At 34.1% G+C, this 14,421-nt stretch overlaps 1 protein-coding gene across 1 annotated transcript; it reads left to right on the top strand.

The window, feature by feature from the left end:
* Positions 1 to 858: 858 nt before the first annotated feature.
* LOC149483580 (tRNA endonuclease ANKZF1-like) lies at positions 859 to 13,360 on the top strand. Its single transcript, XM_089702710.1, is given in 14 exon segments — positions 859 to 1,157; positions 1,791 to 2,000; positions 2,594 to 2,757; positions 3,018 to 3,110; positions 5,308 to 5,493; positions 6,198 to 6,392; positions 6,394 to 6,424; positions 7,527 to 7,656; positions 7,893 to 7,978; positions 8,750 to 8,964; positions 9,374 to 9,531; positions 10,622 to 10,763; positions 12,433 to 12,585; positions 13,190 to 13,360. Coding segments are annotated over 14 exon segments (2,028 nt in total). The 5' UTR covers positions 859 to 1,033; the 3' UTR covers positions 13,331 to 13,360.
* Positions 13,361 to 14,421: the final 1,061 nt, after the last annotated feature.

The following is a 14,421-nucleotide window of genomic DNA, read 5'->3' as shown; positions in this document are numbered from 1 at the left end:
TTGGATAGAATAATAAATATTTAGATTCAAGTTTAAAAATATATAATAACTAAAAAAAACATGTAGTTTTTCTTAATTTTCATAACTTTATTACACTTGGAACTGGGACCACCTGTAATATATACATGACATAAAGAAAATCCAAGTTTTCCACGAAAGATTTTTTTTACCATTTTTTTGAATATCTATAATTGCATTAGAACAGATACAGCTAATTTTTATTAAAAAAGAAAGAGAAAAAAATCCTGGGTCTCAGGAGGATAATAATAACTATACGGTTAAAATACTTTATTTATTTAGAGCTAGTAATACGTACTTAAAATTTTAAAATATCACAGAATTATTGTAGATACAAACTAAGTATCTGTTATAAATAAAAGTAAAAAGAAAAAACAAATCTGTCACGGATGTCAACTCGTTGTAGGTACTTTAAGAAAGGCGGGAAATATTTACATTCATTCATTCATTTAACGAGCGAATGACCGGGCTCAATGGCGTGCCATGACTGAGGCCTATGTCCAGCAGTGGACAAACATAGGCTGTTAATGATGATGATGATGATTCATTTAATATCATATCCCAATAACCAAGAAGAGAATGAATTTATTAGTTTGTAAAAGATTAAATATCCCATATTTTAGAATAAAACTCATTAAGAAATACAATGTCATTATTAAATAATGTGATCAAATATCATTGAGTTGTTTACAAATATATATTTGCCACCAATTGTTGCATGTCGTATGAAGGTCTATAGTGAAAACGCGTCTTAACACTGAGTTTGTGTCAAAACTCAAATGACAGCTGTCAGCTGTTTATGTCATATTATGTCAATGTCAGACTGTAAAACAGGTTAAGTTTTCGTTTTAATTCTTGAATTTTATTACTTAAAAATGCATAATATTTTCAAAGTGTAAATTGAATAATATATAAAATTGCATAAAGTAAATAACATAATTTTTTCTGCAGGTGAAACTCACGCCATAATATAATACAAATTTTACGATGTAAATTAACTTTGAACAATATAAAAATGACTTCAAAAACGGATATTGTCAAGCCTAAAACGGTCAGGGTCTTCGATTTAGATGATTTTGAAAAACTTCTGAGAGGAATAAAAGTTGCAGCATGTATGATAACAGAATCACATCAAATTGGTAAGTAGTATTAAATATTTCCTTAACATATATGGATTTAAATGGTCCACCTAGTGTGGTGTAATAATGTCTATTACCATGAGTGAAATGTTATGAAATCCATGTAATGAATCTTGTGATTGCACATATTAGTATAAATTCTGTTTCCTACTTTATAAGTCTTTATACTTAATACTTATAAAGTTCCTTTCTTACTGTATCTAAAAATTGTTTTTTTTAAACTTTGTGTATAAAATTTCCAATACTTGCACAATATTTTTACTTGAGGCATTTTTTTATACAATTCTCTATTGAGAGTATTAAATATTGTTATCACAATAAATGTGAATTTTAAGTATACCTTATAATAGAACAGAGATAAAATAAACAAAAGTATTTTATCATATAGATTTTTAAGCTATTGCATAGCTTCTATCGCGGGCCTTGAGCGCGGTGACCAAATCCAGAAATTCCGTAACGAAAAATCAAAAACGTCACGCTCCCCACTCTGACGGGCACGGAGGTGTGGCTTGAAGGCATAGCATGCAATAGCTTTACCGCGGCAGTCCCCGAGTGCCACACGTCTTTTTTATTTATAAATTTGCCTTAACATAATAAATTGTATTTAATTTACCTTAACCCAAATTATTCCAGTCGACGAACAAAGTGTCATCAAGCGTCTTAACGCACTTACATTGAATGGAGCAAGCGATGGTAACTGCTGCTCATGCTGCGGAGTGGGTCCTTTCGAGACTCGGGCGCAACAGACTGCACATTATAAACATCACTGGCATACACATAACTTGAAGAGGAAGCTGTTTGGGAAGTCTGCGCTCAGTTTGGGACAATTTAATTCTAGACAAGGTAAGGTTGATTAATTGAAATAGGGATTAGAAGCAAATGCAACAGTATTTTAATAAAATGGCACTTAAAATATTATAAAACGGACATGAATCCACATATCTATTAATTTATTTTAAAAGTATTACGGTTAACCTGTGTGTTTTCAGTTCATTGCCTGTTTTATAATTACATCTTTCCCTGAAATTCATCTTTAATTCACTTCTATAATGTGGATTGATGATACATAATTAATTTATACAATACTAGCGGTGCGCCCCGGCTTCGCCCATGGTACATGTTTACGTTTTCTCTCCATCCTCGTACTTCAAGGAATATTATAAAAAAGAATTTTTCAGAATCCGTCCACCCGTTCACGCGTGATGCCGTGACCAAGGGAAATATGGATTCATTTTTATATAATTATAGAGAAGAGATATAAACTAATGTATGTGTTTGAAACTATCAATAATTTAGGCAATCAATACCTATAAGTAACTGCGATTGCATTTTTTTCGTATTTCATGTTTATGACAAACTTATTAGGCTTTACAACATCATACCAATTTACCAAATGTTTATTAAAAGACCAATCACAATAAATTCTTTATTTTCAGATGATAATTCAAGTGTATCAGGCAGTGACTCGGAGACAGAGAGTACAAACTCCAAACCAGCAAGTGATCTATTCGCAGCAGCGACGAGACATTGCAAGGCATTCTTCACTAATAAAACTGGACAAGTCTTCTGTATATACAGATGTATATTGCACCATAAAAAGGTTAGTCAATTAGATGTTTTATGTTAATTATTTTTTATGTTTTAAAGTTCTAACAATTAGCTCTTTTGTCTATAATTTTTATTATTTTAATATCCATTGGGCTGTTGCAATTTTAATATAGGATTTTCTAGTGTAAACTTATATTAAATTAAAATGCAATTCTTATTGTTATATCCTTATTCTTATAAGAATATCAAAATTAGAATGAACTTAATTTTAAAAACCTTGGAATAAGTAGTAATTAAATATAATTATTTCAGGAAGAATTATCTTCCGATGGCGAAGGTTACGCATGGGTGGAGCGCTGTCAACGTCTAACCATACCAGGCTATCAACGGTGGGCAGTATTAATGGTAAGAAATAAAAGATAAACATTTTGACTGTATTGAAATACACACGCGGTTTTAAAAATACCTGAATACTTTGTTTAACTTGTAAAACAGTTGAAATTAGCACCTTATTTCGTTGCAGTAGTGTTCAAAGTCTATTGAACCGGTAAGTAGAAAAGTCTGCCTCATACACAGTATACAGGCAGAGTTTTGCTTTGGATAAATGTTGTGTGTGAATTGTTTATTGTGCATTGATAATCTACACTAATTATATTGACCGACCCGCGAAGGCGCAAAAAAACCGAAATTTACTTATTAATAATTTATTGTAAAAAAATTACATTATAAATTATTCCTAACTTAAACTATGTCCCTCCCGTTCAATGTTGGAACAAAGAGTGCTTGTCGTCCTCGGCGGAGCAGCTACAGCGTCGCGGTGGCGATGATTGCCGCAACACTCTCTGGAATCGCAGGTGTGCGCGATGTCGCAATTGCTAACAGGTGCAAGTCCTTCTTGGGTGGCCCCATGCATCCTCTAATAGTTAAGGCGTGTTATATGTAGGTACATAACACCTCCCTCCTGAAGTTCAGCGATTATTGGCGGGCAAGGCTCGTTAATATCGCTGAAATTTCACACTCCGCCGATTGATGTTCTATTTCTTCTTTTTGATTATCATGATTGCTTCTCCATCTGTATTATATTGGCTGGAATCTGGTAGGTTTGCAATTTTCATTATCTGTCCTTTGATGTGGTCTTCTCCTGGTCTGAAAGCCTCCGTTTGTAGAATGCAGTTCTTGGGTATTGTGGCTAAGTAGCTTTTTTTATTAATGACGTCATATTGATCTTGCGAGCATGATAGGTGAATTTTTGATGGCTTGGGGAAACTGATGACGTAGTGGGCGTCGTCTAATTTTTCTAGTGCGGGCGCTCCGAGTTCCACAGGCGTGAAGAGACAAGATGCGACGACTCGTTGCGTGGTAATAAGGTGATACACGCAGTCATTTTTGGATCGATGATGGTTCAGCTTGTCCTCACATAGATACCCTAGGCCATACTTCGGGCATTCTGCCTCCATGTACATAAAATCCTCGTCGTGAATTGCCACAAAAGTATAGGGTGGAATTAGGACTTTACTATCTTTATTAGGAACTATGGATAATTTAAATAATTCAAAGGTAGCAGCAAGGACAACCGGGAACAAAAACTATAACTATATTTCTATATATTCTCTATAATTAACTTGAAGGATTTGCTCTTTGCCATAAAATTTGTGTAATTTATTTAACATTACTAAAAATTCTGGCAAAAGTGCATTAAAAGTTTTATCCAAATCTGACATTTTAGATATCTATATTGAATACTATAAAATATATTGAATTTAATTAAATGTATTAACTTCGTTAGATAAAAAAAAATACTTAATAATCTTTACTTAATATATTTAAATTTAAATTATAAAATAAATTAAATGGTAAAATTCGAAATTCAATTCATAATTAATTAATATTTAAATTTATTAATCTTTTATCAACCTAATATCTATATATTTGAATTTTACAAATTGATTTTGTAAAATTCTACAATTAATTCGCGATGAATTAATATATTTTAAGCCTACGCACTACAGTTCCTCGGTTCCCGTGAATGGGTAATCTAGGAAAACTTACAATCTAGGAGTGGCAAGTCACTAAGAGAATTAGTGTACTTACAGGATTTTCATTTCGGCCTTTCCTGCAGTATCAATGTTCGGATACCCTTCGCGTTGCGGCGGCCAACGGTGTAGGTTCTGGATCCCCGTCGTCGTCCCACCGATGGAATAGCGATACTCGATGCTTGTAGTTTCGCGTTCCGAGAGACGGCTCTCAAGGATTATCCTACCGACTGCGCCAATTATATTGACCGACAAAACAAAACAAAAGTAAAAGAAAGCAATTTTCTGGCACACAGGAGTGTGTATATTTAATTTGAATTGTTTGTAAAAATTTTGGAATAAGTGACAGATATCGATGAATAAATATTTCTTTTAATTTTATGCAAACATTTTTTTTCTTTTGTGAGAAATCTTTACCCTTCCTAAGGGCCCCCAAACAAATTTTTATACGGGCCCCGCCAAGGCACGCTACGCTTCTGACCACGGGCGAAGCTGGGGCGGACCGCTTGTTATTTATATTTATCACTGTGTTTATACAATAAAGATAAATAATTTCACCAAACACACAGGTTTCCGGGGGCCATTTCGCTGGTGCCATATTTTCCGGTGCGGTACCGGTAGTGCACAAAACGCACCACTCGTACGTGACGCGGCGCGGGCAGGGCCAGGCGCAGAGCGCTCGGGACCAGCACGGGAACATGCCGCGATCTGCTGGCGCTAGCTTGAGGCGATACAACCAAGCGGCTTTCTTGGAGGTGAGGGGGAATTTAGGGAAACTTATTTGTGGCTCTTTATAGGGACAGTAACGGAGATTTTAGATTTTTTTTGAAGTGAAAACTTCTTTAGCGGCAATGGGTATAAAATCTTAAACTCGCGTCAGGACACGTGACCTGATCGAAAAAGCGTAAGACGGATACCATTCCAAAATATCAAACATGCTCAACGTTAATAATCAAGTTTTCACTTCTGCCGGCACTCCCGGAGTGCATCCCGTCTTTTTTTGTATGTTGAAGGTATTTTATAACTAGTTGCGCTCCGTGGTTTTACCCGCGTGGCTCCGCTCCTGTTGGTCTTAGCGTGATGATATATAGCCTATAGCCTTCCTCGATGAATGGGCTATCTAACACTGAAATAATTTTTCAAATCGGACCAGTAGTTCCTGAGATCAGCGCGTTCAAACAAACGAACTCTTCAGCTTTATAATATTATAGTATAGATAATATGTTATTGAAATTGAACCCAGAATAAAAAGTTTGTGTTGATATTGATTGATATGAATAAATTTTGGTACGTGACTATAACCAAAAATTTTTTGAACAAATTCTAGTTGTGTTACAGCTGTGAAAAAAATTAATAAATTGATACAGATACATGCACTTTGTTTCCAATATGGCAATAGTTATTATAATTACGATCACTATGTGGTAACAAAATCTTTTAAAAATTAAAATTCTTTCAGCATGTGCAAGAAATAATATCCGCTTGGTCGGAAGATCTGATTGGCTGTTCACTAGTGTTATACCGCGCGGTTGGCTCGACCAATCAGGCGGCGTTATTCGGCAAGAACTCTCCGCTCAATAGAGATGACTTTAGAGTTAGAGCTTTGCCGTTTCCGACGAGGAAACCCACGTATAAAGAAGTGAAACGGGTGAGAACGGGGTACTTTGGCTAGCATAGAGGTTTATGGTAAGTGTTAAATTATAAGTAGTACTATTTCATATTTCATTTATTTATATTTATAAAGCATTTGAATGCCATTAAACCAAAAATATCAAAGAGTACTATTTCTTTAATTTACTAATTATTGTATCATGGGAAATAAATGTATTTTTAAATTGATTTCTGAATTCTAGCTTTTGTTTTAATCTCATGCCAAATCAAAACGGAATTGGCTAGCAATTGCAATTTTGTAAAATTATTTGAACTATATTGTATAAATTATAAAAATTTATCTTCGTATACCGATCCGATCAGGGTGGGATATGTGCGAGAGATGAAAATATATCATCAACTAGCGGTTCGCCCCGGCTTCGCCCGTGGTACATAATATTTACGTTTTCTCTACATAAGAACCATCCTCGTACTTCAAGGAATATAATAAAAAAAGAATTATCGAAATCGGTTCAGCCGTTCTCGAGTTATGCGCTTACCAACACATTTTGCGATTCATTTTTATATATAAGATTATCATGATAATGGTTCTCACAAAATTATTCTCGCTAAAAATAGTTAGTTAAAGTGGTGTTCAAGTCAGGTTATACCCATCCAATATTAAGTGCTATATTTTTATTATTATTTTTTTTTATTATTCAGCCATGGCTGTCCCACTGCTGGGCAAAGGCCTCACTTCCCTTCGTCCATGTCTTCCTATTGTGAGCAATTTTAGCCCATTCCTTGCAATGAGAGTCCAGTTCGTCGCGCCATCTGATTTTGGGCCTTCCACGCAGCCTTTTTCCATTGTCGGGGATCCACATAGTGGTGATTTTCGCCCACAACTCTTCGGACATCCGGCAAACATGTCCAGCCCAGTTCCATTTGAGCTCGGCAGCTTTATGGGCTACGTCGACAATCTGTATTTTGAGCGCAGCGTTCTATTTTGAATACGATCAGAAAGCTTTACGCCCAAAATGCTGCGCTCCATTGATCTTTGGCAAACCCCAAGTGCCGACTTTTGGCGATCAGTCAATGACCAAGTCTGTGCACGGTAGGTGAGGATGGGCAAGATGCACATGTCCATGAGCCTTCGTTTTAGTGAAAGAGTTTTTGAAAAAAAAAATTGTTTTTTCAGAGACAATGGAATTATTCCAAAAAGCTCTAATCGCGTCGACTGTGAAAGACGGCAAAGCGGCTGATCCCAATGCTGAAAAAAAGAAAACACAGAAGAGCCCTGGAAAACCTATCGATAGAGCAAAATCAAGGTTAATATATTAGTATCGTCTTTAATATAAATTTAATGTACGAATTTCAATTAATAATGGTAGATAGTCTAGTGATAGATAGATATTTTAATACTATGATCATTGCATTGGTAACTTGTAAACAGTCAATAGACAAAACAAAAAAAAATAAATAAATATAGTTTAACTTTTATCATGAAATAATTCTTCAGTTATTAATAAGAGCATTTGTAGGTTAGAAACATATTTTTTTAAAGGGAACGTACTCCACGCGAGCTGCCAACTCAAATGCTATCGAGTGAAGATGAGGGTCCATGCTTTATAGACTCTGAAACTCCTGTAGGTATGTAAATTGTTTTGAATAAAATCTTGATCATTTTTTGTTAAATTGTACATTTGTCACTGCTTAACTTTACTTTTCCATAATAATGTAGTAATGAGTTATGTCATCATATCTGAGAAGTATAATCACAGAATACATAATAGTAGCTAAACGCTACAGAACGGACACTCTCCGCCTCCCGCCAAAATTAAACACTTACCTCACCCCGCACGATCAGGCTATTAGATGTCCCGCATTTTTCCGAAAGGACGATACGCAACGAAGATTGACAACATTAATCAAATTGACTTAAAGTAATTTTATTATTTTGGATTTGTGAATATCGTTTTTCGTAGAAAATGGTAGATATTGTGCTGTTTACGGATGTATTTCATCAGAAAAACGCGAATTTCTTTACGCTAGTCACAATTAATGTGCAAACCCTAAAGCGTTAACACACACATTTGCACTCTCTACAGTGTGACTGTCAAAACGATAATTTTGTATGGAGTGTCCGGACTCCGGGGTGTGGTATAATCAGGACAGCCACAGAGCGTAATATATTGACTAAGAGAGACTGATTGTCCGTAGATTCACTTTCACTTGTTCACAGAGAATTTGAGCAAGCTGAAACAAATAATTAACATCATAATTATACATACAAATCTAAATAAAATAACAATGTCAACGTAACATATTATTGTACATTTCCAAAGTTAAGTTAAATTTAAAACAATTTTTTGCAGTAATTTCTTAAAATCAAATCATAATTCTAACATTTTATTTTCACAGGCTGGATAAAAACTCTTTCCGAACAGAGTTCAAAAGGAGTTATAACAAACTCAAGGAAGGACCTGTTAAACGATCATTCAGTAAGCGCCCATAGTTCTTGCAGCGAACAAGAGAATGTACAAGAGAAGAGAGTTAAGAAGAAAAAGAAGAAGAAAGAAGAGAAGCCGGTGAAGAAGCCGGTGGTGGTGCAGAAGATACCGGCTAATGTTAAAAAGGTGTGTAGATTTAGTTATATTATTAGATAAAATTGAAATTTAGCCTCTATGGCATTGATAATAAAGCACATTTTTCAACAATAACATTTGTCGACTGGATTTTTTTGTTGATTTTAAAAAGACTAAAAAATTTAAACAGTTTAAAGTTAAGATTGTTGTAATTGGATAGCATGTATTTTATTAAAATTTTAATAAAATCCTGGTTAGAAATAAATCATAATATTATAAGCATAATATTCCTCCTCAAAAGTATTTATTATACACTGTTTTAAAGTGCTTATAAATAAAATATCTCTTTCGAAACTTCAACTTTTCAAGATACTTACTTAATACTTTTTACAAAAGTGGTAACATTTATTCAAAGGTGTTGCCCTATAACAAATTATAAATTCCCTAAAAATTGTTACAGATGTGGAAAGTGATATCTGGCAACGAGCAAAGTTCCCTAGAGACGATTCTAGAAGCGTGGGAGGGGGATTTGGAAGAGGCGTGCAATATTCAAGACCCGAGCGATGGTAACACCGCGCTGCATAAAGCGGCTATAGCTGCTAAACCTGAAATGGTCACGTGAGTATATTTTTAATTTATTTTACATGAACTTACACATGGTTAAATATATTTAAATATAATGGTTAAATAGTTATTCTGCTTGTTACAGAAAGTCGTAGTACTGTTTAAAATATACTTACTTAATTAACTCTGCGACCCAAACAGATTCTTGAATTTGAGTTCAGTCAAGAGTTGACACCATTTTTTGTTAACTGTTTTTGTTCAAATTGTACGCTACGTAAAGATTTATGTGTGTTTGTATAATTTCAATTATGTTATACAATATGATCTTTCATTATTCTGATCCATAATCTAGGCTTAAGCCTGCAACTATTCACGTAATACGCATGACATGTTCGTAAATTGACAATTGCAAGACGAATGTTTGCATCTTGCGTTAAAATATTACAAATGTGCACGGAGCGGCAACGTCGCATCAGCTCGTTCATCGTGCATCCGTTGCCATAGTTTTCATCATTTGGCGAAAGCGTATGCATAATAAGCGCCTGCGTATTATATGGACAATTGTAGGCCTAAGACTAGATATTCATGATTTACTTTTCCACCATTAATGTGCGAGGATGTGTAGCGAGGAATTTGTAAAGAACCAATCATATCGCTTCATTTAGTTTGAAATTTGAAGCAATACTATGGGTTATTTACAAAGACATTCCTCGCTGCACATACTCGCACATTACTAGTGGAAAAGCACCCTTAAGATTGCAAGATAAATAAAGCACTTACATTTTCTCTCTAGAAGAAAAATAATAAATAACCTTTATAGTTTGAAATTTGTATATGCAGTTATGTTTGGCGAATAAATCTTATTAAATTGTTTTTTTTTTGGATAAGTATATCCTACTAATATTATAAATGCGAAAGTTTGTAACTATGGATGTATGGATGTTTGTTACTCTTTCACGCAAATACTACTGAACCGATTACAATGAAATTTAGCACACATATAGAAGGTAACTTGGATTAACACATAGGGTAGGTTTTATCCCGGAAATCCCACGGGAACGGGAACTATGCGGGTTTTCCTTTGAAAACGCGGGCGAAGCCGCGGGCGGAAATCTAGTTAAATAATATAATTTTCATATTTCAGTGCACTCCTAACAGCTGGCAGCGATCCCTGTATCCGTAATCACCAATTACAAACTCCATACGCGGCGTCACCGCACCATGACACTAGGATTGCGTTCAGAATGTTCCAGGCGCAGTTCCCTGATAAATATAATTATAATAAGGTCAGTTTTGAATGGTTAAGGATATTTACTATGAAGAACAATTTAGTTTTAGATTAAATTTTCTAAAGTAATTAAAATGTTTAGTACTCGACATAAAATAAAATTTTAGCACCTAGTTTTAACGACACTCCACATAAACAATACAAAAAATCCTATAAAAGAAAACTATGAATGCAATTTTGATATATATATATATCCCAAGCTCACTAAACATATTTCGGTGTTACTTTGACACTAAACATTCGACTTACAGACGAACAAATTAAAATGCATGTATTTTATTTATTTGTTATATTTAAGTGAAATAATGAACAACATAGCCAAGTTAGTTATCTAAATATTATTATAAGTAATAAGAAGGTCTTTTTTTTTTTTCATTTTTTGCAGCCATTACATGTAGGAATTGTGTGCTCGCCGTAAATTGCCTTTCTGCATGAGTGGCATGAGTTTTTAGTCATTCTGCGTTTTTTATATGGACAAAATCGGCATATTTTGCGTTTATTTGTCCGTCCTTGAGATGTACTAGGAAAAACATCATCGATTTTTAGAATATCTTTTATGTATGTTTTGATATTTTACCTCAAAGTTGGTGTATTGTACCGCTCCTGCAACCCTGGTTCAGTTAGGCCATCTGCCATTTTTTGAATGAAAGTTCTTAGTTTTAATGGTTTTTGACGCAGCCTCAACATGTTAGATACATAAATGACATATTAACCATGCATAAATTTAGAATATTATCAAATATAGCCTAAGGCCACCTACTGGTCTTCCGATTGTTGAGCACATTTGGTCAACTGAGTCGACTGCGCCTTTGGTGCTATTATAGCTGGTGGCGGCCTTCTGGCTGCGTGCTGATATCCTCGTCAGAGTCTATTATCCTCATTATACAATAGTTCTACCTCTAACATTGAATTTTTGGTCAGAAGACGTATCAGATTCTTGTTAACTTTCATCAGTAGCGATTGCTAAATCTCTCTCTAAATTGCCTTCGGAATCTGAGCTACGAAAACCATCCAACTGATGTTCAAGTGTCTCGCCCTCTTCATTGTGGCTGTCACATTCTTCAAGAATACTCGATATAGAAGATATTGATTATTGATCTCTCTCTAAATTAATCTATACAATAAAAGGAAGGTTAAATTCTTTACTTCGTATTATTCCAAAAACTATTAAAGGAAACAGTATACATTACTAGCAAAAAGGCAGATAAACTTTCTACAATAAGTATTGTACAACATCTATTATAAATCGGTATCAATAAACAATAAAAAAATCGATTATTCAAAAATACACCTTTGTTCACTTTGCACGCGTAGTCACTACACATTCGTCTGTGAGTCGACTATTTTGCTATAACTCCGGAAATAGAAAGCGTGCGTCCGCGTCGTCTTCACACGGGTCAATAAATTGCCAATCAGGAAGGTACTGAGAGGGGCGGGGCGAGAAATTGTTGGGAACATACCTAAACATCGAACGCGACAGGTGCTGGTCGACTGTGAGACGAATGATTAGTGATCTAGGGATATATGTGCGATTTAACATTCATCCGAAACTTTAAGATTCCCGAAAATCTTACTGGTCAATTACTAAATCCTAACATAAATTATGACAATGACTATGTTTGACTATGTTTATCTAAATATATGGTAATTTAAATATCTCTTTACAGTCTCAAATCCCGGGACCAATCACACCAGAATTGCTAGAGATAGAGAAAGAGAAGAAAGCGCAGCAGAAACGCGCGAAACGGCAGAGGGAGAAAGAGAAGCAAATAGAGAAGAATAAAACTAACCAATTCTTGCAAATGACTGATTCCCAGAAGGTAGGTTGTGGAATATATGTAATCTTTATTTTAGAGCAATGTGTGGCCTTGTTTGTAATTATTGCAGTTTTAATAGTAAACTAAGAGTTATTCAAAAATATTACCTGATTTTTTCTTCGATATACTCATAAAATATAATTTATTAGAGATAATATTATTGTTAATATTATATACTTATTTAATGTGTTATTATTTCTAGTTATTTGTATGTAACTGTAATTGTATATCAGTTAGACCAAAAATACTAACTTTTATTATACCTGGGAGATATTTCTTACTAGCTGCGCTCCGCGGTTTCACCCGCGTGGCTCCGCTTCTGTTGGTCTTAGCGTGATGATATATAGCCTATAGCCTTCCTCGATAAATAGGCTATCCAACACCGAAATAATTTTTCAAATCGGACCAGTTCTTGAGATTAGCGGGTTCAAACAAACACAAACTCTTCAGCTTTATAATATTAGTATAGGAGAGTTAAAAGTGTCTTTCTTACCTTTTTTATATATAGCACCTAATATTTTTTAATAGCATAATATGATCTTACTTTGCTTTTTTATTATCTTCAATTATTTAAAAAAAGTACATATTATATTTGTTTTGTTTTCAGGTAAAAGCAGAAGTACCTAAATGTTTTCTATGTGGAGCGAATCTACCAAAGACTCCATTTGAATATGATTCCTTCAAATTTTGTACCATTAGATGTCTGCAAAACCACAGGAACGTCAGACCATTGCATAAAAGCGCTTGAATGTATTGTAAATAAAGTTTTTTTAAAAGATGTGTTTTTTTATTATTTCAAATTACATAATCATCCTTTTCTATGAAATTATTTTAAAAGTACGTAAATGCTCACAGGTAATGTAAATACATTTATTTTTATGAATAAAAAAATCTGTTTGAAATTATTGTGATGATGCAATAATTTAATCTCCTCACACTCAAACATTTATTTGTTCAATTAGACTACTTCTAGAAGCACTTTTAATCGTAAATTAAAAATTAAGACAGGAAAATGTCTATACGTCAGGAAAATGCCTATACGCCAGGAAAATTTCTATACGTCAGGAAAAATTCTATAAGCCAGGAAAATTTCTATACGTCAGGAAAATATATCCTATACGCCAGGAAAATTTCTATACGTGAGGAAAATTTCTCTGCCGCAAAATTATATAGATAAGTAAAATTTCCATAAGTCCGGAAAATTTGTATACGCCAGAAAAATGTTTATAAGCCAGAAAAAATTCTATACGCCAGGAAATTTTCCATGAGAAAGGAAAATTTAAGACAGGACATTTTCCATAAGTCCGGAAAATTTCTATGTCAGGAAAATTTTTATAAGCCAGGAAAATTTCTATACGTCAGGAAGAATTCTTTAAGCCAGGAAAATTTCTATGCGTCAGGAAAATTTCTATACGCCAGGAAAATTTCTATAAACAAGGAAAATTTCTATGCGCGAGGAAAATTTCTCTGCCCCAAAATTATATAGATATGGAAAATTTGTATAAGCCAGAAAAAATTCAATACGCCAGGAAATTTTCCATAAGTCCGGAAAATTCTATACGTCAGGAAATTTTTATAAGCCAGGAAAATTTCTATACATCAGGAAAAATTCTATAAGCCAGGAAAATTTCTATACGTCAGGAAAATTTCTATGCGTCGGGAAAATTTCTATAAGCCGGCAAAATTTCTATAAGGCAGGGAAATTTCTATACGCCAGGAAAATTCGAAAAGCCAGGAAAATTTCTATACGTCAGGAAAATACTACTGAACCGAATGAAATTTAGCACACATAATATAATATGTGTGCTAGATTTCATTGTAACACATAGGGTTTTTCTT

This window comes from Colias philodice, chromosome 13 (genome assembly GCF_061535455.1).
Source record: "Colias philodice isolate Cphi_HAF_F1 chromosome 13, ilColPhil1 Martin Lab GWU primary, whole genome shotgun sequence".
In the NCBI taxonomy this organism is placed as follows: domain Eukaryota; kingdom Metazoa; phylum Arthropoda; class Insecta; order Lepidoptera; family Pieridae; genus Colias; species Colias philodice.
The sequence above is the reverse complement of the archived record's forward strand: the minus strand, read 5'-3'. Positions and strand labels throughout refer to the sequence as shown.